This window comes from Molothrus ater, chromosome 16 (genome assembly GCF_012460135.2).
Source record: "Molothrus ater isolate BHLD 08-10-18 breed brown headed cowbird chromosome 16, BPBGC_Mater_1.1, whole genome shotgun sequence".
Lineage (NCBI taxonomy): Eukaryota > Metazoa > Chordata > Aves > Passeriformes > Icteridae > Molothrus > Molothrus ater.
The window spans coordinates 14,150,329-14,174,677 of NC_050493.2; the positions used below are offsets into that span (position 1 = coordinate 14,150,329).

The 24,349-nt window shown below is 50.3% G+C and overlaps 1 protein-coding gene across 2 annotated transcripts in view; it reads right to left on the reverse strand.

Annotated features, from left to right (window-relative positions):
* Positions 1-5,650: 5,650 nt before the first annotated feature.
* ADCY9 (adenylate cyclase 9) overlaps positions 5,651-24,349 on the reverse strand; it is a 93,822-nt gene continuing 75,123 nt past the window's right edge. Inside the window, exons 9-10 of one of the 2 annotated variants that reach the window (XM_036392099.2) lie at positions 22,327-22,368; positions 5,651-16,614 (exon numbers count right to left, since the gene is read on the reverse strand). In XM_036392099.2, coding sequence (XP_036247992.1) covers positions 15,426-16,614; positions 22,327-22,368 — 1,231 coding nt within the window. In that variant the 3' untranslated portion in view covers positions 5,651-15,425. The remainder of the gene's footprint in view (positions 16,615-22,326; positions 22,369-24,349) is intronic. The other variant, XM_036392098.2, reaches the window with a different exon arrangement.

The following is a 24,349-nucleotide window of genomic DNA, read 5'->3' on the forward strand; positions in this document are numbered from 1 at the left end:
GCAGCCTCCGGCTCTGCCGGAGCCGTCCCCATGTCCCCAGCGGGTTTTGCCCGCTCGCTGGACACGCTCAAAGTTCACGGTGCTATAAATACCCGGGCACAGAGCTGCCAGCGCCGGCGGGCGCGGGGGGGCTGCTAAACCCAACCGGCTTGCGGTGCAATTAACCCTGTGCGTGCACGAGTCCCCTCCGAGCGCTCTGAAAAAGGGGAATCCTCCAATTCGAAATGTGTCTAAAGCCAGAAGAGAGCAGCAAACTCCTTCAGTGGGCTGATTCCTGCTGGGAAGAGCCTGGGATTGGAACCGGGACTGGAAGAGCACAGGGCGCTGGAGGAGGCTGCAGTGGATGGGAGTTTTGTGGCCAGGCACATCCACAGCTGCTGTGTGACCCCCCAGCTTGGGCAGGTCCTTGTGCTGGGGGTGCAGTGATGTGGGTCCAGCATGGCTGGGGTCCCCCCATAAAGCAGAGGCTGCCTGTGCACCCCATATTCCTCACAAGCATGGCCTCAGGCTACACAGCCCCATGCCCTGCCCCACATGGCCCCACGGAGCACAGCCCCACAGCCTGCCCTGTATGCCCCCATACACCCAGCCCTGTGTCCCCAGCACCATGTGCGGGACTTTTTGGAAGCGCTAAAACGCATCGGCAAACTTGGAGGGCACCAGAAATGCACTAAATCAGCACAGGCTCCAACCCCATCTTGGGGACAGCCCCAAACCGCGGAGTCCCCAGCGGTGCCAGGTCACCCGAGGCAGAGCACAGCACTCACCTGCAGCACGGTGTGCAGCGGCTCCCAGGGGAGCCAAGCCGAGGAGACGCCGGTGACCCCACCCAGCTGTGCAGAGCCCTTTTGTGGTGCCAATCGTTATCTTTTTAACCATTTCCCTCCCACGCCTTACCCTGCCGGGCTGAGGGGAGAGCCAGTCTGTGAGGAAGAGCCTCTTGGCCCTTTTTCCTGCTCAAACCACGGGCGATGGGAAGCTCAGAGAGAACAGAGGAGGAGCCACAGGAGCTGAGCCCCGCGGGCTGCGTGCTACTCCCGGCTGCTGCTGAGCCCAGACACAACTCAGTGCACACATGGCTCATGACAACGCCTCAGCACTGAGCAAGGTCCTGCCGGCCGAAGGTGATCTCCAGTTCCAGGCCAGGCTGCCTCGAGCACGGGGCTGCACATCCCCATGGCCTCACAGGCAGGGAGTGACCCTGTCCCATGCCTTCAGGAATGTCACAGCTCCGAGGGACCCTTGGCTTGCTCAGGTGACACTGCCACCAGAACAACCTTATTTCAGCCTTGGAAATGTCACCTTTTGGGTCCTTTCAGGCCAAGCAAAGGAACATTCATCGCCTCACTCTCCACCATCTCCTCTCCTGCCATCACCACCGCAGCTCCTGCAATGCCAACTCCTCCTTGTTGCAGTTGGGTGTCGTGGCTCTTCCTGACGCTTACTTGAGCAGGATTTTCAGGTCATCACTCCTGTGGCCAACAGGGTCCCGCCCCACAGTCCCTGTGCTGCTCTGGGATGTGGCTGCCCCTGCCCCAGGGCCGCTGTGAGCGGCACTGCCGGATTCTGCTCGGTGCAGCACCGGAGCAAAGGAGCCCGGCGGGTGGCACTAGGGGGAGATGAAGGCCGGGACATGCCGGGCCCTGCGCCCTTGCCAGCCCCTCCTGTCCCCTTGTCCCCAAGGCCACCCTAGCCCCAGCTGCTGGCGGGGACAAAGGGGAGAACTGCAGGTTTCTGCCTATCACAATCCCCTTGCTGTGTGGGGTCTTTCCTGGCATCTTCAGTCTTTGGGAAGCATCTTTGGCAACGAGGGGCCTTATGGCATTTACACCTTTATGCAGCAGGTATAAAAGCAAGAGACTGCCTTCTCCCACATGCAGGTAGCACCATGTAGGACACCCCAAAACACCCATCCAAAAGGAGGAGAACAGATATAACTCCCAGAACGGGGGTCAGCAGGGAAGGATGAGTCCTGGTGCATGGCCTGGAAGCAGAGTGACACATGCTGCAGACCTCAGCTGGAGGCTCAGCCTGTCACATCTGACTCCCCTTTCCCAATGCCCTTAGGTGCACTTGGCATCAGCACAGCTGTGACAGCCTTGACAGGACCCCACCACCAGCAAACTGGGCACCTTCAGGGCTAAAATCCATTTCAGGGGACCTCTGGGTCAAGGTACCATCCTGGTACCACACCAGCTCCTCTGTTCCCATGGATGTTCCCTTCTCCACAGGCTCCCTGTGAGCCCTCTCAGCAGAGATGAGGAGTGCAGCAGGCAGAGTTTGGGGGAGCTCCTGGCAGACAAGGAGCTGAACCAGCAGGACCTGTCCCCAACAGAGTGTTCATGCCCAGCTGGATCACAGTGGCACCTACAGGTGCAGCTGTGGCTCCTGTGGTGTGAATCAGTGCTGGATGCTGGAGCAGGAACTGTGAACAGCAGCTCTGCAGGCAGGATCCATGTGAGGGGGGCACTTTCCCCTTGTATTTTCTATGGATTAGAAAGAAAAGTTAAATGATTTCCTCTTTCTCCAGGAAGAAGGATTCAGAGCACGGCTGGCACAGAGTTAACAAAAAAAACACTACTAATACATGTTTGTGCATCACTTGCAATGCTATCAAACCACTGTGCCCTGGGGGCCTGGGCTCCCCCCAGAAAACCCACACAAACTCCACACAAAAAACACCCCAAACCACCAACCTGCTGCAAAGTTATGTTTTCTCTTCAACTTCCCAGTTTGGTCACAACCACAGCACACAGAGACAATACTTGCCCTGCAGCCACATCTCTGGCTTGCTCATATTTACAATTATTTAGAGCTCCAGCTCCACAGTTTCCAACATTCTCTGTCCTAAACTCCACGACTGCCGGCGCTGGAGGGAATGGGGCTGGTAACGTGATAGGGGGCTTGGCCTGGGCCCAGGAGGCTGGAAGCAGAGGGTGGAAGGCAGAGGGGTGCCCAGGCTGGCATGTCATCCAAGCCCCTGCAGGAACAAGGTGTCTTTGGCTTGATGGGAGCTGGCACGAGTGAGAGGAGGGAAGGAGATCCTTCGTCAGCACTTTGCTATGCACTGTGCTCCCTGCTCTCCACTGCCCAGACACATGGACACCACTGCTGTGCTGGCAGGACAGCTGTTCCCAGGGCTGCTCATCCTGGGTCCTTTCTCCCCCTCAGACCTGCAAAATTCCACGTTCTGCTTCAGCTTGGTTCCAAACACACGCCCAAAAAGCAGAAACAACACAACATCACTGCTGTTCCCATGCCAGGAGGTGAGGGAGGCGCATGCAGCAGCACCTGAAGGGTCACCCTGTGTGCCAAGTGTCCACTGACAGAGGTGGCTCCAACACAATTCTGTTGTATAGAAGAGCTGACAGTCTGTGCCCAGACCCTGTCACAGCCCCTAAACCCTCAGGGGGCTCTGGGGAAGTCTGGGGTTTGCATTGTCCCCAACCCAGGCAGAGCCATGGGTTTACAAACCAACCTAGAAGTACAAGCTCATTTTTTCTGCTATTTTTCAATAGCATTAAATAAGGACAGAAGCATTCCCTGAGACTGCTCAAGGCACCCAGTGCTGTGATTGCAGCATAGCTCCCTCCTGTGAAATGCATCATGTGCCACCACAGAATCCAGTCCATGATCTTGGGCTGCAAACAGGGATTGGGCTTTGTTTCAATTGTTTCCATGCTGGTTCTGCTTTTAACAGATCATTCCCAAGATTGTGCCATTCTGCCACATGTTCTACACATCATTTCCCATCTCCCAGCTTGGACACAGCCTTTGAAAAAAGACATTTCACCTCCAGTGTGCCCCTGGCCCTAACACAGCCCCTCTGCAGGCAGAGCCAGGCCCTTCCCAAAGGTTCCCTCTCTCAGGCACCTCGTGCCAAGCCCAACGTGGTCACTGTGTCATCGAGTGTCAAGTACAAAGCATATGCAGGACAGATGGGTATGAGGTTTATAAGATAATTAAGCATGCAAACGAAGCTCATTTGCATCTAGCTCTTAAATTCCCATAAACTCTGTGAGGCTGGGAAATGAGAAATGCTGCTTGATGTCACAGAGCAGCAGAAGTTTAGCTACCAAAAGCAAAGTAGTGATTGATGAGTGAGACCCAGTGCTGCTGTGGCCAGGCTGAGCACAGCCTGCAGGGCCCCCTGGCAGAGCCACCACACACGATGTCCCCCAGGCCACAGCCATCAATACAAACTGCTGTGGGCTTTGCTGGACTGAAATGTCACAGAACCAGAGAGACCAGGGGAAACCATTGCTCCAAAGAAAGATTTGACCCAGAGATGAAGGAAAAGCTCCTTTGTGTGAAAAGGAAACTCAGAGGCTGGTGTGGGAAGCCCGCTGAGAGCACCCTCTCCATGGGCTGCCCCTGAAGCAGGACCAGGGCAGAGTCCTTTGATGAAGTTGTGGTGATGGCACAGAAGGGAGAGGCAGATGGGCATTCCCTGGTGTTGTCATTATATTGCAAAGGTTCCATATTGTTGTCCCCTTAATGCAAGAGTTTCATACCTCCTCCATGTTTCTCTAGGCAGCTCTTCTAAGCACTGACTCTTCCTTCTTCTCACAGCAGCCAACTGACTCCAGTTTCTCCTCAACCAACCAATCCACCCTTTTATAGCACTCTTCTTCTTATTGGCTACAGCTGTGGCCTGTTAAAGTCAGGCCTGCTCCTAATCTTTAATAATTAGCCCAGCTGCAACTCCTTAGGGGCAAGATTACTTTCTATACTACCTTTATTTTCTTATATTCTATCCCCCTACACCTGGGCAGAGATGGAGCAGCCCCAGGAAAACAGGGGAATAGCTTGGAGTGGAGATTCCCAAGAAACCCCCAAGAAACCCTCAGGGCAGGAGCCAGATGTGCTCCACACCCACCTCCCACAGTGCTGGAGCTGGGAGGGCACTGGGGTCCTAAAACGTGGCCAGGCCTGGGCCAGAGGTCACCTGCAAGTTCTCACCTCCACAGGAAAGCTGCAATATCACCTCTGGTTAAGCAAGGAGGGCAAAGGCTGGGCACTTTCCAGCCACCCACAGGTCACAGGCTGGGAGATGGCTGCAGGTGCTGCAGCACCTCTCCATTACCCACAAGGTGATGGTGGTTCCTCAGAAGTGGAAACCCCGAGTGGCACAGCCAGGCAGTGCAGAACCTGGGATAACACCAATAACCTGTGGGGTCGGGTACCCCTCACCTTCCCAGCACCCAGGGCAATCCTGGAGCCTCCTTCTACCAGAGGAGGAAGAAGCCAGTGGATCCCACAGAGATCCCATTCTGCAGCAGGCCTGGGGTGCCAGATCCCAGGCAGCACCTGTAGATGAGGGACATGGAACAGCCTCTGGGGTGGCCCTGCTGTGCCCCACTGTCCAGCTGGGCCAAGCACACCACGGCTGCAGGCTGAGCACCCAAGGCTCACTAGGGACAAACACAGCCCAGACTTCCAGGAACTGCTGTGAAACATCTCCCTGAGAGATCTTTGGGCTTTCCTTGTTCCACATCCCCACACAAACTCACCACACACAGGGTGGGTCTTTCAATGCACCCAACATTGGTGTACAACACGTCCTGACCATGAACCAAAGCACAGAGGGAAAGGAAACTTTAACATGGGCTTACCCAGGACAAGAAAAACTGAAAACAGCAAGACTGGATTAATTTGAAATACCTTGACCAGATTTATTAAAAAATATCCCTTGGCAGTTGACAATTACCATGATCCACAATCAGAACCTGACTGGACAACATTGGAACAGTTTTCACCTACAACAGAAGGCGAACACCTGGGAACACTCCAGCAAGGCCTGCACACCCCTATTGGCATTAAACACTGGGCTGGCACTGAGGAGCTCAGGGCAAACCCTGGCTGTGGTACAATTACACCACAGGTATTACTGTGTGCTCTGATACTTACCTGCCTGGTGTGTGGGAAAAAAACAAATGTTCAAAAAATGGGGGAAAAGAATCAGTCCAGAGAAGGACCAGAGAAACTGGACACTGCTTTAATTCCAGCAGCTCTTGTGCTGCTGCAGCCGAGGGAGAGCAGGGAAAGGGAAGCTGGACAGGGTGGCTGGACACATTCAGGTGCTCTGGCTGCCTGGGGAGGGGGTTTGGTGCTGCAGGACACAATGGTGGGGGTCACTGGTCCTGGACAGGCAGCAGGATCCACAGGAAACCTTAACATCCGCCAGGTCAAACCCTGACAGGGAACAGAGCCCAGGGCCTCACTAGGGCTTCCATTCCCCAGTGAAACCTGATGAACACACAGTGGGATGCTGACAAGAAACCCCGAGAGAGGTGGGGGGTGTGGGACAGACAGACAGACAGACACAGGGTTTGTTCTTTGGGCCAGATTCTGGTTTTGGAACTATCAAGGTTCCTCTTCTTGCCCAGCCAGTGCCACTCAGCCAGTCCTTGCTCTGTGGACACTCACTCTGGAAAAACTGCCTCATTCCCCTTTCCAAGCAAATTAAAGGGATCTGAATAAGGCACTGGAACTCCAGAGTAAACCATCAATGCTCTCTGCCAAACAGAAAAAGAACTATTTAAAGCACATCCCCAGTTTGGGCCAGCACAAGCTCCCTGTGGGGAAAGCTCTGCCCAGCAGTGACCTAAGGTGGCTGCAGAGGTGGTGGCTGCAAGGCCCCTTCCCAATGCTCCAGAGCTGGATTAAAATGAGGAAAAATCAGGAAGGAGTTTTCTTCTCAGCCTGGGCCCTGGGAACAGGAAGGGCAATCACTGCCAACCAACATGTCAAAGTGCAGCACATCTATGTGACAAACCCCTTCCGGGTTTAAGATGCCTCCTAAATATGCACCTAATCAAAAATTAACTTGGTGGCTTCATGATTATCAAAGAAACATTGCTAAAAGCCAGATCCAAACCAAAGGGCTGAAAATCCTATTCCATACTATTCTTCTTCCAGATCATGCGCCAAGGGCTGCGGCTGAAGCAGGGTTGGAGCAAAAATACGAAAGCAAAAACAATTTGGAGTTGACACAGTGTATTGTGAATTACTTCTCAGCTTTTCTACATCTAAGAGAGCATGAAATGATCGGTACAGTGGAGCAGTTTAATACACAGTTGATTACAGAGCCGCAGATAATACACGTTGGATCTATTTACACACACAGCTTAATATTTCACACATACAACTGTTTGTTTGCCATCTCGGTTTGTCCACGAAGCATTGGCAGAGTATTTACAGTGAGGCTGCTGCGAGGAAGCCCCGTCCCCCGTGCAGCCCCGGGCGAGGCTGCCCCGGCAGGGGGTGTAAACAGAGCGGTTCTGTCTTTCTGTAAGGGAGGGACAGGGTGGGAACACGGCCTGCGCTGGGCAGGAGGGAAAGGAACCAGAGATACCAGGAAAAAGTAATGTCCAGCTAACCTGGAGACTTCAAACCACTTAAATTTGCCTTTTAAAATATTTTAACTGGAAACTGTTCTCAATTAATTTTCAATTTGTAATTCAAGAATGTTTCAATGGCATTTTCAATTAATGCTTTCTATCCATCTGTATTTCTATCCATCCCCACGTGTGCTTGTGCAAGGACAGGGAGTGCTGAAGCCCTGGCTCAGTGCTGAGGGGGCTTCTCAAGGACGCAGGGGATGCTGGGGGCCTGTGCTGGCTCCCAGGCCCACTCCTTGCCCTTGGCAAACCAAAGCCAACCCTGGTTTCAGCTGATCACTCCAAAAATAACCTCCCTCCAGCTGTTTGTCATCAGCTGCCACCACCCTCGATGCCCAGTGATGGCTTTTACAGGAGGGTCACTGTGTGGCTGTCACTGAGGGTGGGCAGATCCAACCCCAACCCTTACCCCAGCCTGGGCCGGGCACAGCGCTGGTTCCCAGTGCCAGCTGAAATATGCTCCACGAGAAAATGGAGCCACCAGGCAGGAGGGGAGGTGCATTTACAGGGTGTCCATGGCCTGGCTGCATGCAGCAGGCAGCAGCCCAGGAGCAAACCTCCCCAGAGCCTGGGGACAGCCCAGCTGCTGGAGCTGCTGCAGCCCAGGCACCGCTATGGGACCCACATGGCAGCTCCTCCCTGGGGCTGCCTCGGGGGCACACCCAGCTCCTTCCTCCCTGTCCCATCATTTCCATCCCTGCCTTGCCCCCTCAGTGCTGGAAGGACCAAAGGGTGAGAAAGGAGGAATCCAGCCTCTGCCACCAGCAAAGACAAGGTTTGATGCTAAGTTAAGAACACTGTTCCATGGAAAGAAGGAGCTTTCCTGAGCAGTCCAACACCTAAAGCTCTCCAGCTGGCACTGGGCAGTGAGGTGACTTTCCTGAGAGCACACAGGGGAGCTTGTTTACCTGTTCCTGGGGAACTGGGTGAGGGTGGCCAAGGTCCTTGTCATCCTTGGACACTGCTGCTGCCTCCCAGCAAACCAGAGACACCTGCCGTGAAGCAGGAAAAATTCCCAAATACTCAGCACGACCTTGGAACTGTACTTCTTGTCTCAGCAGCTGCTGGAGTTGTTAAGGCTCTTGGCTTTAAAGAGTTTATTACTTTGGAAGTTTAAAGCTGCACTTGCAGCAGGGTGCAGCAGGTCTCTGTCTCAGCACAGCTGTTATGTACCTCTGTATCTCAGCATGGGCTCTGAAACCAGAAGCAATGGAACTGGGGAGAGGGACCCTGGGACCTGTGGCTCCTGGAGCATCTGCTGCTGCCAGTGGGACCATGTGCAGTGGCCAAACATTGGCTGAGGCTGGGACACAGAGCAGAGCTGGCAGTGCTGCCAGCCCCTCCTTTGACATGATGGAGTGGTACAGCCAGTTCTGGAAATAAACCCTAAACACAGCTCTGGGCTCACCTGGAAAAGGCAAAGCTTCAGAGTCACTGCAGAGGCATTTCCCCTTGGGCACACCCACAGATGGACCACGTTATGTGTCCTTCCCTGCCCTGAGCTGCACCTGTCAGCACAACCCATACAAACCATCTTCAACTCCAAAGGTGGAATGCACCAAGGTAGAAACAAGTGAGACTTGAGTAACTGAGGGAGGAAAATGAGGACAAACTTGAGAAAGTCACTTTGATTCATCTGAATGAGGATTTGAGAATTGGTGGCCAAATCAGTGACATGCAAATGGTGGCACTGGCTTACACCACACATCCAGCAATGAGCTGGATGACAAATTGGTCAGAGCATCACCCATGAGAGTGGGAACTTAAACTTGTACCAACTGCTCCAACCAGGACCTTCTCTGCAGTTTTTCAATTCAGTGAATGCTGCAACTTCTGGACATTAAAATCCATTACAGGCATGGAGATGCTCCAAGGGCTGGAGCCAGGCTGGCAGAGCTGGGGGTGCTCACCTGGAGAGGAGAAGGCTCCAGGGACACCTCAGAGCCCCTTGCAGGGCCTGAAGGGGCTCCAGGAGAGCTGCAGAGGGACTGGGGACAAGGCATGGAGGGACAGGACACAGGAAATGGCTGCCACTGCCAGAGGGCAGGGCTGGATGGGATATTGGGAATTAGGAATTGTTCCCTGGGAGGGTGGGCAGGCCCTGGCACAGGGTGCCCAGAGCAGCTGGGGCTGCCCCTGGATCCCTGGCAGTGCCCAAGGCCAGGCTGGGCAGGGCTTGGAGCAGCCTGGGACAGTGGGAGGTGTCCCTGCCATGGCAGGGGTGGCACTGGATGGGCTTTAAGGTCCCTTCCAACCCAAACCATTCTGGGATTCTGTGCAATTGCTGCAGTGAGCCAGAGAACAGGGAGAGAATGCAGCAAAGCACAGCAAGGCAGGGACAGGAGATGCTGACAGTGGCCTGGGGCCTTTCCAGAAGTGCAGGACACCAAGGGCTGCAGCCTCAGACACTGAAGTGCAGTGTGGGACAGCTCCTGAGGAGGGGCTGAGCTGCAGCCCTGAGCAGGAGCGTGGGAAGACACTGAGCACCTGCCTCCAAGCTGGCTTAGGGCAGCACATGTTTAGCAGCTACAATAAGGAACCAGGAAAATAAAAAAGCTTTAAATATCTCCCACCAATCTTCCAAAGTAATCTTGTTTTGTCCAAAGTAATCTTCTTTCTCCCAAGCCAATATTGACTCCCAAAGGCAAGGAGCAAACAGTTCTGTACGTGCTGTACAGCCCAGCCCCTTATCAGGGCTGAGAACAAGTTCAGTTCACACCACAAAGACTTGGAAGAGATTTTGTACAAAATGTTTGTATTTTTTTTTCCTACCAGAGCCCTACCCAGCGTCTGCAAAGCACCTCAAACCTCCTCCCCATGGCACCCTCAAACTGCACCACTGTCAAGACAAGACATATTCCACCCATTTTATTTTCTCCTTCAACTTCTACAGAGCCTTTCATTTAATTTTAAACAAACTCTTTAAATAAGACAAAGGCAATAAGATCCTGCTGTCTGACTTTCACCAATAACGCTCTCTGTACAGAGTTCAGGGGTGGTGTTAATGCAGATTTTAATAAAATCAGCCCATTTTAAGGCTGTTTGGTTCCCCATCCCCAGAAAACAAGAACAGCTTGAGAAGCCAAGGCTCTGCTTCACACCTGAGACACCTCCCTGAAGAGCACTCCTGGACACACAGATCAGCCCTTGAAAGCAGCCAGGAGCTCACCCCACATTCCCCACTCCTTTCCCCCAGTTCCAGAGCTGGAAGCACGTTACCACATGGAGCCAAAGGACACTGAGTCCCACCTACAGCTCTGAACTGAGACACCTTCACACCATGGCAGCACTCACACAGCTCCAGGCCTGCAGGAATTGCTCAGTAATGGTCACCAATTCCAAGTCTTTTATAGGATTTTGCAGAATCCCACTGCCACTGCCTGCACAGTTCAGTCTCAGCAATGGCAATTCAAGTTTTAGCCCAGGAAACAAACCAAGGACAGCAAGAGCCTGCAGAGAGAACTCAAAAGGAGAAAAGCATTGGAGCAAACGACTTTGCTGCCCAAACTGATGTTCCACAAGCAGCCAGTCAAGTCTCAGCAGCACTCTGAGACTTCAGCTGGCTTTTCACAGCTGCCTGGGCATTGAGATGGCAGTGCCATGGCACTGGGTCAGCCCTGCACCTCCACCTCGACTGTCCCCACATGCAAATCATTCTGTTCTTACAGTCAAACCACCCCTCTGGCATTTCCAGCAACTGGAAAAATCACATCAATAAACAACATCTGCATTTTTAAATTTAATTCTTAAATTTGACTGCAGGGATGTGCCTCTTCTGTATCTTCTGTCACCACCACGAGGAGGAAGCTGCAGCTGTGACCAGGCAGAATGGACCAAGGCATCAAAGCAAAGCCATCTCCCCTTTGCTCAGGACACAGGGAGGCACCAGCAGCAACAGCAACACCTGGAAGGAGCCCTGAGCTCAGCTCAGTGCTGCTGTGCAATGAGAGACAAAGGTTCCCAAAGGTGAGGAGCAGAGGGCAACAGCCACCTGTGTGTCCCATGCAGATGGAGAGAATGAGACCACAGCAAGGAAGAAGGGAGAAAACAAATTTTTGAATTTGGCAGAACCTCCCCAAGCCAAGGTTCAGATTTAAACAGCCAAAGGCATTACAGCCAATCTCAGGCACCCTCAGCCTCTTGAGATGTGATGTGAATTAACTGCTCCCTTGCAACACCTTTTGCTTATTCAAACTGAAAGTTTTAGAAACAGGTCAGAGTTAGCAATTTTAAAATGCCAGAAACCCTAAAAACTTGGACTTTTTCTCAGGAATAAACTCCTCTTTAGCTAAAAGCTGCTGGGGTATGGGGTGCTCCCTTCAGTTTTGCTCTGGGCACGTCCTTTAGAAGTATCCAAATATTTATGTTTTGTGAAAAGCCCTTGGAGCCCTTTCCTCGCCTCATTTTGTCACTCCTGGGACACAGCAGAAGCTGCAGCCAGATCATGGCACTGTCCCACTCTGCTCACGTTACCTCCAGCAAAGGGGAATGGCCCCAAATCCTGGGAAGTAACAGCAAATCCACCCTTCTCAATATCCTGATGGCAGAAGTTAATCAATGGGAATGCCTTTTACCTGGTTCTCACTGAGAAATCTCTCACAGGAGCACAGGGAGGAAAAAGCATCTCGGTGTGTGAGCAGCAGATTGAGACCTCACTGCTGCCAGTGCTCTGTGCACTCCTTGTCACTCTGCACCCTGGAGCAGGGGCCTGCAAGTGGCAGAGGGCAACATGGGGCTCACAAAAACTCAGCAACCTCCCCAGTCCCCTTCTCTGGACCATTTTAAATCACTGCCATTAAAACTCCCTGAAGACTGGAAGCACATCCACACATGGACTGTCCTTGTGGAATAAACCCTGGGGACCCAGCCAGCCCCCACACCCCCTGACAGCACTGCTGGCACCAACAGCACACACAGCACAGGCACTGAATGGAGTGAACTCTGCCTGTGGCCTCCCACAGCACTGCTAGAAACGCCTCCAGAGTCATTTCTGTGTCAGGAGAAATCCTCAAAAGCAAAAGGGAGGTGTGAAGGTTCAGCTCACACTGGTTTGCAAGACAAACAGGCATCTCCTTGTACCTGGAAAACCTCCCCTGCAAACCATCCATTGAGAACTGAGCTTCTTGATTTGGTTACTACCCTGCATTGAGGAGATTTAACCCCTGGCAGCCCCAGCTGTGGAATTCTTGCTGCTGTCCTGGCAAGGAGCAAAGGGGGCACCACTGCTCACCCATCAGGAGCCTTTTCCCAACCCAGATTAAGGCAGAGTACCATCACTGGCAGCTCCCAGAGCAGACCACAGCCCTTGATTTCTGAGTGCACCAGTGCTGCTGTCCTCAGTGCCTTGATTTGCTGAGTGCCAGCAGAGAGAGGCCCTGGTGGGTTTGGAGTTTGTATTTGGATGTTCCCATAAATCCAAAGATCCCACAGACCCTTGGGAGCCTTGTGTACTTTATGGGCTGGAGGAGAAGGATTCTGCATCCTGAACAATGAAGGGGAAGGTGGTTGGGGTTCAGGGTCCCATTCCAGCACCTTCTCCTTTCAGGGTTTAACCAGAGGTTGCCAGCCTCTCCTGGAGCAGGGCTGGGGCTGCTGGAGGTTTGGTTATTGTGCAGGTCTCAAGGAGCCAGTGCCTCCTGAGTGAGCTCTGCCCTTGCACCCAGCTGAGCAGGGAGACAGCAAGGATGGGCAGGGTCTGTAAAACTGTGAGAAAGAGGGGTCAGGGAGAAAGGCTGGAACGACTCTAAGATGATAACACTGGAAGGCATGTAAACAATTCAGGATCATGTTAGCTCCTTGACTGTAGGAAAAGGAATACTGACACACCTTAACTGCACCAAGAACCCTAACAATGGTTTCAGGAACACATTCTTCAGATGCAAGAGGTATTTGCAGAATTACTACCTGAAAGTTGGAAGTACAACCCACTGTGGGGAGGGGGAAGTTGTAACCTCGGAGTAGGAAGCTGCTGGAAAACTCTGCCCTCAAAACACTCACATTGCTGCTCATTGGGAACAGCCTCCAAACAGGCAACAGCATCTGTGGCACAGGGATTTGGGGGTGAGGATCCCCTGGTTTGTTGTGTGCTGGCAGATTGAGTGAAGAAGATGAATTCTGAGCAGCTCTGCTATCAAATGGAATACTGACATGGATAAACAGCAGCTTTGCATGGCCTGTGCACAGAGCTCTGTTTAACTGAGATCCAGAATCCCACAGCCTCACATCTCAGCAAGGCTTCATGGAGTGGAGATGGATCTCCACCAGCTGAACAGGAACCCCACAATGGATACATTTATTACTCATACCCCAAAATCACATGGGGATGAGAGGAAGATTCAATACATTCTGACTCGAGTTCAGATGGAAAGAGCCCCCGGCTTCCATCAGCAGCCAGTGCAGCACCACCTTTCCCCAGCTCTTCCCTGGCTGATCAGCTTGCTTTGGGAATAAAAATCCTTTCACTTGATTTGGTGTCAGAGGGAGTTGGCTGCACTAGAACAGTTCAATGGTCAGTAGGATCCCCAGCAGGGCATCAAATGCCAGAGAGGGAGGTGGTGGAAGCATGCAGGGGGCAGCCTGGCACAGCCCAAGCCCCCAGGCCCAGAGCTCCCTCCTGGGCTCCCTCTGCTCCCAGGGTCCTGCACAGAGCTGTCTGCAGGGTGGGAAATGATTGTGCTTCTCAGCTCACTACAAGGACTCTGCTCCCTATTCCTGCTTGCAGCAGCAGGAAGGGAGCATTCTCATTTCCTCCCTGCTGCAAAAACACAGAGGTCTCTGTGTTTGTGTGTGTGTGTGTGTGTGTATGTGTAAAAATCCTGAAAAGTACTGTGCAGCACCATTGGTTCAGTCCAGAGGGAAGCTGGGATACTCAACTGTGTTTGGTGGCTTCTGAAGTGTCACCAGCTTGGAACCAAATATTGCCTAAGGTAACATCCTCACAGTGGTTGGTAGTTCAAAGAGGCTCAAACACTCACTGTCTTCTCACTCTCATGAAACCCATGAACAATTCATCTCTCCCAGTCCCTTCCATGAAAAGTCCCAAACGAAATGAACAAAACCCCAAAAAACCAAACAGGAATAAAATAAATAAATAAATAAAGGCATTCCCAAAACATTTATTTTGCTTCTCTCTTTGTCCCTCTCCAATCAGCTCAGAGACACCGATGTCACCTACCTTCACCCACTGAGCTGCGTGCAGGAGCCCTGAACTGCAGCGCTCCCGTGGTCTCTCCTGCTTCTGGAAATCTGTCCCCAGAGCTGGCACTGTCCCAACCCTCCTTGCATTCCCAGGATCAGTAACTCATTGGCTATATGGAAAAGAAGTGTATCCAAAGCACACGATGGCACATGGAGGCTGCAGAAGCATCGGGAAAGGAGAACAGAAGGGCAGCAGCTGTTCCTCCTGCCCTAACTAAAGGCTGAGCCACGGCACAACTCCCCTCCAGCCCGGCCCAAAGGGTGCCACCCCTCGCCCAGACATTCTTGTGGTGCATTACTGGCACTTTATAGCAGTCTCATATGGTAGATACATGCACATGTCTGTGTGTTACATACAAAAGGTCTGATAACAGTAAAACATTGTTCCGAGAGATATAAAAAACCCAAGGAGTTGCATTAGCCAAAAAAAGTGTTTTGTGAGAAACGACAATAAAAATGATATAACCACAGCTTTTCTTTTCTTTAAAATTAGATAAATACCCAAAGCTATGATTTCACTTGGGGCCTCTGTACCTTGACAGGGAGTCCAATGGAGTATATCTGAAGGCACTTAATATCCTCTACTCAGCTGTAAGATGGCTGCACAGGGAGCTGGGGAGCTTGGGATGTGGTTTGGGGCATGGAGGAGAGAGATGGATGAAAACAAGCCCTGAAGAGCCATGATCCACACAGCCCCAGGTGCCGAAATGAACACAAACGTACAACCCAGGTGTGGAGAAGGTCTCTCTTGGAAAAGAAAACTGCCAATTGCAAAAGTCTGTGTGTTTCTATGGCCAGAGCACTTCATGCAACTCTGACAGTTCATCATACACTCTTAGAGATATTTAGCTTTGTCAGTTCATTGACCTCCTCAGTCCCCGTCTCCTCACAGTCATCCTTTTCCACGGCTTTGCCAAACCTGCACCTCTCCTCGGCCTTGGCCGCGTCTTTCTGGAGCTTCTTGGCGGAAGGAAGGATGTCCTTGGCTTCTGAGCTATCTGTGCCATGGGCTATCTTATCAGAGTTCTGTACAGAAGGCACCAGGTTGGCAATCTCATCCGTCGGAGACCGCCCAATGCTGCCATCCACTTGAACCCGAATGTCTGGAGATATGGACAACTGGTGGTGGGGCACGATGCCGTTGTCCATGCACTTGGGGTAAAGGTAGGTCTTCATCTGACCCTTGCCCTTCACATTGACCGTCCCCCTGTAGTCAAAGTCATAGCCCATCTTGCTGAGGATGCGGTAGCTCTCCTCACTCACCTGGATGCGGCACTCGACGCCGGTGGTGTCCATCCTGCTGGCGATGTTCACAGTGTCCCCCCAGATGTCATAGAGCAGCTTGGTGGTGCCGATGACCCCGGCCGTGAGGGGGCCGTGGTTGAAGCCGATGCGCAGTTTGAAGTTAAACCACAGCATGTTGTTGTTGAAGTCATCCACCACCCTCATCATTTCTTTGGCAAATTCAAAAAGGGTCTGCAGGTGCCCGTGGGGATGGCTGCTGTCCTGGCACTGCGAGGTGTTCAGACCCGAGGCCGCCATGTAGGTGGCCCCGATGGTTTTGATCTTCTCGATGCTGCTGTAGTGGGGTTGGCTCAGCAGCTCGTCGAAGTCCCCGATGAGCTCGTTCAGGACCCGGTAGCACTCCTTGCCACCCTCGTAGTTCTCCTCGTAGAACTCGCTGAAGTTCACGATGCTGGCAAAGATCACCCCGCCGCTGTCGTGGTTTTTGGAATAGCTCTGGGACACCTTCAGCTGCTCGGCCACGTGGTAGGGGATGATGTTCCTCAGCAGCCAGTCAGCCTGATCCCTCATGCTCTGGATCTTGGTGCGGTGCAGGTCGGCCTCCACGTCCCCGTGGTAGTGCAGCCGGTAACTGACCTCGAACTCGCGGTTCAGGAACCAGACGAGCAGCAGCAGCAGGAAGGACACCAGAACCACCTCCTGGCCGATCAGCTCCGCCGGCCGCCGCGCGTCGCTCGGCACCGAGCCGTTGCACGGGCTCTTTCTGGAGCTGCACGGGGCGAGAACACACAGGGGCATTTTAACTTAGGGCATTGCCATCCCTGCCCCACAGTTAGGAATGCTGGAAAAGGAAGTGTGGGAAGTACAGTCACATACTGAATTATAAAATATCCATTGAAAACTTCAGCTGCTGTTAAGGAAATGCCAAAGAATTAATTTAATTCTTAAAACTCACCAAGTACTTCCATAAACCCACCAAGTATTTCTTTATCATCATGTTCAGTGGCACAGGCCAATCCTGTTTTAAGGACTTCACCAAGGAAACAGTTATTATTATATCTACGTATATAACTAAAAGCACTGTATGTAAATTTGTACCTGTGTGTGTGTTTAGGTACCTGAGTGCACTGAATGTCTCTATGTGGGGGTGTCTGTGAGTTTCGTGGAATTTATCTGGTTTTGTATTTTTTATTACCTCCAATACTCAGAACCAGCTGCTTTACACACCTGTGCCTTTCCCTTGTGTCCTCACCAAGGACCAGGAACCTTTGCCAAGTGCCTTTAATGCTACACATGAAGGGTTTGGGAGAAGATGACCCTGTAAAAGACACATTGTGGAGAACCCCATGGCAGGAGGTTGGAACTTCATGAGCTTTAAGGTCCTTCTGACCCAGCCCAGTCTGGGGTTCTATGAACGGCATGGAAGTGGGGAACATGGCTGTGCTGACATCTTTTCTATGATAAAACCACTTCAGCTTTTCATGGCAGAGACAGAAAGTTTCTCCAAGTGCCAAGATTACATAAAATAATCAAGAATTCCAGTCTGCCATAGATTGGGAGCAATATTTCAGATCCTCTCGACAGTTCACTGCCTGCCTGTGCAGATTATGAGGCGCTGATGGAGCAGCTGCCAGTGCCAAACCACCCTGAACGAGGAGACATCTGCACTCTCCAATCTCAACTTTCTGCTGAGATGCAAAGGCACAAACTGAATCTGAGCAGGCCCCACCTATGCACTCCCAGAGGCGCAGGCTGAGCGCAGACAGCTTGGCATGCAGTCATTTCTGCAGGGATCCAACTGCATTTTGGGATAAAATTGTGCCAAACTCGAGATCTGATATGAGCAGACACACGCTGAAGTTTTTTGAGTTAAGAGAAGGTTTGAAAAGGGAAAGCATCACATTAACCTTGCTCCTGGAGAGCCAGGCAGGAATCCATACTCAGCACCTGCCTGCATTTCTCTGGGAAGGCAGGAAGGGATTAAAACTCAGCACAACTGGAGCAACAGCTCAAGAAGAGAAGGCTGAATTTGTTACTGTAACATATGAAAACATTCCTGAGTCAATTTTGTTGCTTCATGTCCATGGGGGACAGGCTTCCACTTTGGATATATTTCAGAACTGAACTTCATTACAGACACAGTTTTTTCCTGAGTTTCATTCTCAAATACTTGATTGACAGCAAAGTGTGATGAAACAAAACCACAGCACAGCTGTGAGACAGATGAACGTGCCCCACATCCAAAAACATTTCTCTGTGCCATAGTCTTTGTATCTGTTCCCTTTTCTACAGAAATCCTGTGGGGAAAAAGTTTCTGGTGAGTGAAATATTTACAATACAGAGAGTGCAGGTTGAATTTCAGATGAAAGATAGGACAGATTACATTGAAAATTACTTTTGTTTTCTACCATAAATACACTTCTCCCAGGAGAAGTGAAGGTGTATTCATTTATTCCCTCCTCACAAGGGGATCATGAAAGGAGGGGATGTCCCAACTCAAACAGAGCCCCACCATGGGGTTCCTGTAATTGCTGTACCAAGACACTCCTCCCTCCCTGATTCTCAACAGAACCTCTGCTATGAACCTGTTTATTTCCTGCCCTGAAAGACAAGTCAGAGACAAAGACAAAGACAAAGCCAAGGTTTAGTGGTGGCCTTGGCTGGGTTAATGGTTGAACTCAATGATCCTTGTTGGTCCCTTTTATTCTGTGATTCCTGATCTTGGAGGTCTTTTCCAGCCTAAATGATTCCATAATTAATGACCAGAAGGGAGCAATTCCTGAAATACAATCCCTGCTAATCCCCCTATTTTGGAGGTGACAAAATGCCCTCCTGGCTTGATGGGCTAATAAAATGATGTGGGTACGAGAAAATAGCTTGGAAAATAAGAAGAGGTGGGGGAAAGTGAGGAAGGAATCTGGATTAAGGAGTACAATTCAGGTTCTTCTCTGAATCTGAGTTTATTATTTCACACATCTTGTGGGCAGAGATCTGTTACTGACTCTGTTACTGCCCTGAGAGTTTGATCCAGATAATCCCCTCTAACATCAGACATTCCTGCCACAGGGATTTATTTAAGCCATTAAGGGCTTTTTATTTACAGTTTGCTGTACAAAACACTCCCAAGCACTTTAACTCCTCTGCAGTGAATGAGGTGAGCACCCAAATGTTCTGTGAGGAGCAGTGGAAGGCAGGATCTGCCTCCAGGGAAGGAGCTGCTGCCTCCCCCTCCCCTTTCCTGGAGCTCCCCCTGAGCTGCTCAGCATGGCCTGACCTCGTGGGCTGAGACCTGCATGGGCAGGGAGGGACTCACTGTGCCCTGAGCTCCTCCCATGAATGGGGAATGGGCTGGGATCCCTTCTCCAGAGCAGGACATTTGATCCCATTGTGCATCAGCATGGAAAGCTCTGATTCCAGCCTGAAGGAGAGAGCAACTGCATCAGCCTCATCTGGAATTCCACCCTGAGATGTTGCAGTGACCAGGGTACAGGAGCTGCAGGGCTGGAAAACACCTCAATCACCTCTCCCAGGCAGCAGCCATGACCTGGAGCCACCCTCTGGGATGAAAAGAAGAAAAACTCTCCCAACAGCTCCAACAGACAATATCACCCCCCCTACCCAATCTTTCTCAATTCTCCTTTTTATGAGGTGCTGCAGCAGAAAACTGACTTTAAAAATCATTCCAATTGAGATCTTGAGCTGACAATGTTTCTTTAACTCAAACTGGTGAAATGCTGCCTGGCACAGCCCCCTCACTATTAACTTGGCACCTCCATCCAGGCTGTGAACATGGAACAAGTGAGACTCCAGAGACAGAATCTCCATTGGCTTGATCACAAATCATCAAGATAATGGCTTTCCACTTACAGAACTTTCTGGAAAGCCAGTTTGCTTCTGAGCCAGTAACCCCTGTTTGCATTTGGATATCTTGCTATATTGAAAGAGGATGCCTCTGCCTGCTAAATCTGAGAAGAATGCAAGGGAGGAAAGGTGTGGAAAAGGGGATCAAACTGCTGCTGTCCATGAAAAACCTGCAGTGGGTGCCTACAAACCCTTCCCTGCTCCCAGGTGATTGCAGTCTCCCCTCAGGGGCCAATTGCTGCTCCCCTTGAGCAGCCACACTGGCAAGTGGCACCTCCCAGCTGCTCTGAGGTGAGGAAGGAATGAAAAGGAGAAATATTTCCTGCTTCAAAGACAAAGTGCATGCTTGTATCCTTTGGGCTGAAGAACTGGGCTGCCTGGAAAACAAGGGAAACTCCACATTTTTATTTACAGACAGTCAGAGGTGAACTCTGTGCTAAGGCTTCATTACCATCACTACTGTCTCTCTTCCCAGGCAACATTAATATAATCTCTATTCTTGATCAAGGAAAGGAATAACCTCATTACAGACAACACACAACCTTGTCTAGCCCTCTTAGAACATGGGAAAACTTTAGTGCTGAGTGGGGTAAACAAGGAACCTGATTGATGCAATTCTGGCAGAAAGGTGCAGCAAAAAATTTTGTTAGGCTAAGAGAGTTTCACCTTTTGTTAGTCCATTACCAGAAAAAAAGGGGAAATTCTGTACTCTAGAAATGTGGTATTCAATAATATACAGCAGAAGAGCCCTGAAGAAAGAAGCCAAATTCTGTTTAATGGCAGAAACAGAATAGGATTAACTCCCAGTTCTCTCTTTTAACTTCCAATGTTTGTTAATGTCCAGGTTTGGGCAGGGTCAGGCCAGGAGAGCTGGACTGTGCTGAGCAGAATTAACACATGGGTCTCTTCCTCAGCTGAAGGAGCACAGATAACATCCTAATAAAAAGGGGAAAATGAAGTTTAGGAATGTTTAACAGGTGACATTTTCTGCTCACTGCCTTACTTGGCCTTTAGATCACAAGCCAGGCCTTGCAAAGGAGGGAAAGCCTCACTCCACAGCTGCTCACCAGAGACACCTCCATGGTCTGCTCCTCAGCAGCTCTCACCTTCCCCTGTCATCAGTCAGAGTTACATATTTATGGAAGAAAAGTATCTGCAGGAAAACAATGCTTGGCAGGTGATGTTTGCAGAGATTTCTGTCACTGAGGGGAACTCCCAGCTGTCCAAGGTTTAAGGCAGGATCAATCATTGATCAGTGATGAGCAGCTGGCCAGGAGCCTGCTGGGGAAGAGCTTTGGAATTCTGAGGAGCACAAAAGCTTCACAAACAAAAAACAAGGATCCAAACTAAGGCTGATCGTGAGACACTACTGGAGTGATCAGCACACTGATGTTTACCCAAAGAAAAACCAAAAAACCCAAAACCCAAAAGCCCCCTCTATTCTTTTGGCTTTAAATTTCCATTCTGGATTCAATGAACTGGAATTCTCTTACAAAAAAGAACTTTCATTAATCAAAACTAGGAAAAAGGAAAATCCATGTAAGAAAAGCCAGAGCCCCCCCAAACCTCAACACTGCACTAAGAGCTGAGTCCTTGGTGAAGAAATACCCAAAGAAACACTGCTCTCATCCCTCTGTACCAAACCCCATGTGTTTTATAAACTACCACAGCATTTGTGGAGATGAGAGTTATTAGAAAGGAATTTTGTTTTGACACATCCTCCCAGGACAAGCAACGTTCTCCTGAAAATCCCTTTTACCAAAGTCACAGATCCACAGTTCAGTCAAACCCAGCATGGCCCAAGAATTGCCCCCAGATTTGCAATGAGCAAACCCAGACTAGGCTAATACCAAAGGCCAGTAAAAACACTTAAATGGTACTGCAAAAACTTGCAATAAACCCATGAGAAACTCAACACTGAAATCACCAGAGTGAATCTGTAACACACTTCTTTTAAGGGGCCATTAATTACCCAGGAAGGGATTTTTGTTTGCTTTGAAAGGCTCCAGGTTAAATTTCCTTTGCTCTCAGTTTTCTGCCCCCATGCCCTGCCCAGGGAAGGGGACAGCCAGGCCCAGACTGTCCCATCCCAGCCTGGGGAGGCAGCTGGCTGCACATCCAGCTGTTCCACAGGAAAGCACATCCAGCTGTTCCACAGGAAAGCACATCCAGCTGTTCCACAGGAAGCTCCTCTACCCCAGGGAATTCTCACCTGCCCAGCTGTGAGAGCATCCAGCTCCCACTGCTTCTGAAAGGTGCAAATCAGCCAAAGAAATCAAAGAAACAGCTCGTGGTGGACACATAATGCTCTAAAAACTGCTGCTACTGGCAAAACAGATGCTGTTTTAAATAGTTCCTCCACAGTTCTATTTCCTAGAAATCCAATTTAAGGAGAAAATATCATTACACAACTCTGTGACTGCAGCAGCAGCCCTGATGAGTTTTGGTCATACCCAAGTAATCTGTAAAGGAAATTACAGGAGAAGCTTAAACACAACTTGCTGAACCAATTTGTTGAATTCCCAAGTTATTACTGTGGATGCAAAGTTTTGCTCCATGTAATTCACTGAAAATGTTTCTATCCCTAAATATAAAGATGGTAATTTTATAAAAAGCTTACCTAAAGTTCTGTGCCAAATCTAGATGAGGAGCTTCCATGGAGCTGAAATGAGAAAAGCACTGATTCAGAGGAAAGTTAAAGCAATAAACAAACATCCTGCAGCATTCCAGACAGAATTTTCAGTTCCCTATTGCACAGACCAGGAACTGCACTGCAGAGCTGATAAATGCACACAAACTTTGTCTGAACATGACTTATCTGCCTGGGAGAGGGAACCAGCCAGAACTGCAAATCCCTGGAAAGGGAAACTGGAACTTGGTCATGCCTGGAACAAGTAATTGTTAAACAATCCCATCTTACCTGGAAATAGGGAAAAGCAATCCCAGAACTCTAAAACTCCATTATGCCTTCATCTTATGTGAGAACATAGCACAAATATTTTAAAAATAATACACAGAGACAAACCCCAACATCTCCAAACAAAAACCAAAACAAAAAAACCCCAAACCAAAAACAACAAAACAAACAAACCAACCAACCAAACCATCCAAAACCAAAACACCTCCCAAATCCCCAAAACCCTAACACAGAACCTATTTTTTATGATGCCATTAGAGAAAATAAGTAATTCAAACATTTTGCTTATTTATTTGAATTACAATTTCTATATTGCAGTCAAGTAGCAAGAGAGTATCAAACTCTCAGGATTAGTTACAACTGGAAAAGGAAGTCAAAGTGCAGATTGGATCAGCCTGTGGTGCAGACAGGGCTGCAACTGCCACCATGATGAAAAATATTATCAGAATCATGGTAAGAGACAAACAAAAAGATTATTATTAACAAACTGAAGTAATGGACTTCACTGACTAAACCTGTGTGACTTTTGTTCAGGATTAATTCTATCAATCACCTTTTCAGACCTGCAGCTGAACAGCTCTATTACTTGAAATATTTATTTTTGAGGGATGAAATAACAACATATTCCATAATTTCTGAACCTTGTCCACTAATGGTCACTGCTGTTCATACCACAGGTGGAAATAAGAGAATTATTAAGAGAATGGGGTTTCTTACCATTCACAGAGCCCCTTCAGCACTCAGCAAGAGCTGATGCTGTGACCTGACACAGCAGCAAGGTCTCCACCTCCCACCTTTGGAAGAGCCATTCCCAGTCCCTTAATAAAGCTGAAATGCAGGGGAAATCCCCAGTTCTGGGTCTTTCTCTCTGCACAAAGTCTCAACTCAGAGCTTGTCCAGGAGAGTGCCCATGGCCCCTTTACCAGGCTGTGCCAGGAGCCCCCAGGAGCTCCAGGAACTCCAGCTGGGGGAATCAGGGAAGAGCAAGCAGGGAACCAAGAAATGGCATTGAGGGTCTGCTCTCCACTAATTCCCCTGGAAAACCAAACCTGGGCTGAGTTTGGAGCCAGGGGGTTTGGGCTCTGCTCCCCAGGAACAAGTGACACCTCAAGAGGAAACAGCCTCAGGTTGTGCCAGGGGAGGTCTGGATGGGTATCAGGGCAAAAAGAGCCTTAAGCAAAAGCCCTGGCACAGCTGCAGTGCTGGAGTCCCCACCCCTGGGGGATTTAAAAGCCCTGTGGATGTGGCACTTGGGGACATGGGGCAGTGCTGGGGAACACTGGACTTGGCTGTCTCAGAGGGTTTTTCCAAACTCAAGGGTTCTGTGATTCCAGGGCTCTCAGTGAATCTGAGCCAGTGCCACAAAGGGAAAAACCACAGGGGGAGATCTTTGTGACTGGGAGAGGGTCACTCAGGGCTGGGGACAGATGGGGGATCCTGAGCCCAATGGGACAAACCCATCAGGAGACCAGGGAGGCTTCAGAACCAAACACTCCCCTCCTGCACTGCAGCTGGAGAGATCTCCCCTGCCCTCCCTGCCCAAGTCCTCTGCAGACAGACAAGAAAGGGATTTTTCTGTGGTCAGTATGATTTAGGAATCATTTGTCTACTGACTCCAGCTCCAGGATATTTTGTTCCCAGGACTTTCTCCCTTTAACCCTTACAGACACCTCAAATCACAGATGTGAACAGGTGTAAGAGGTGACTTTTATTCTCTCTTTTTTAA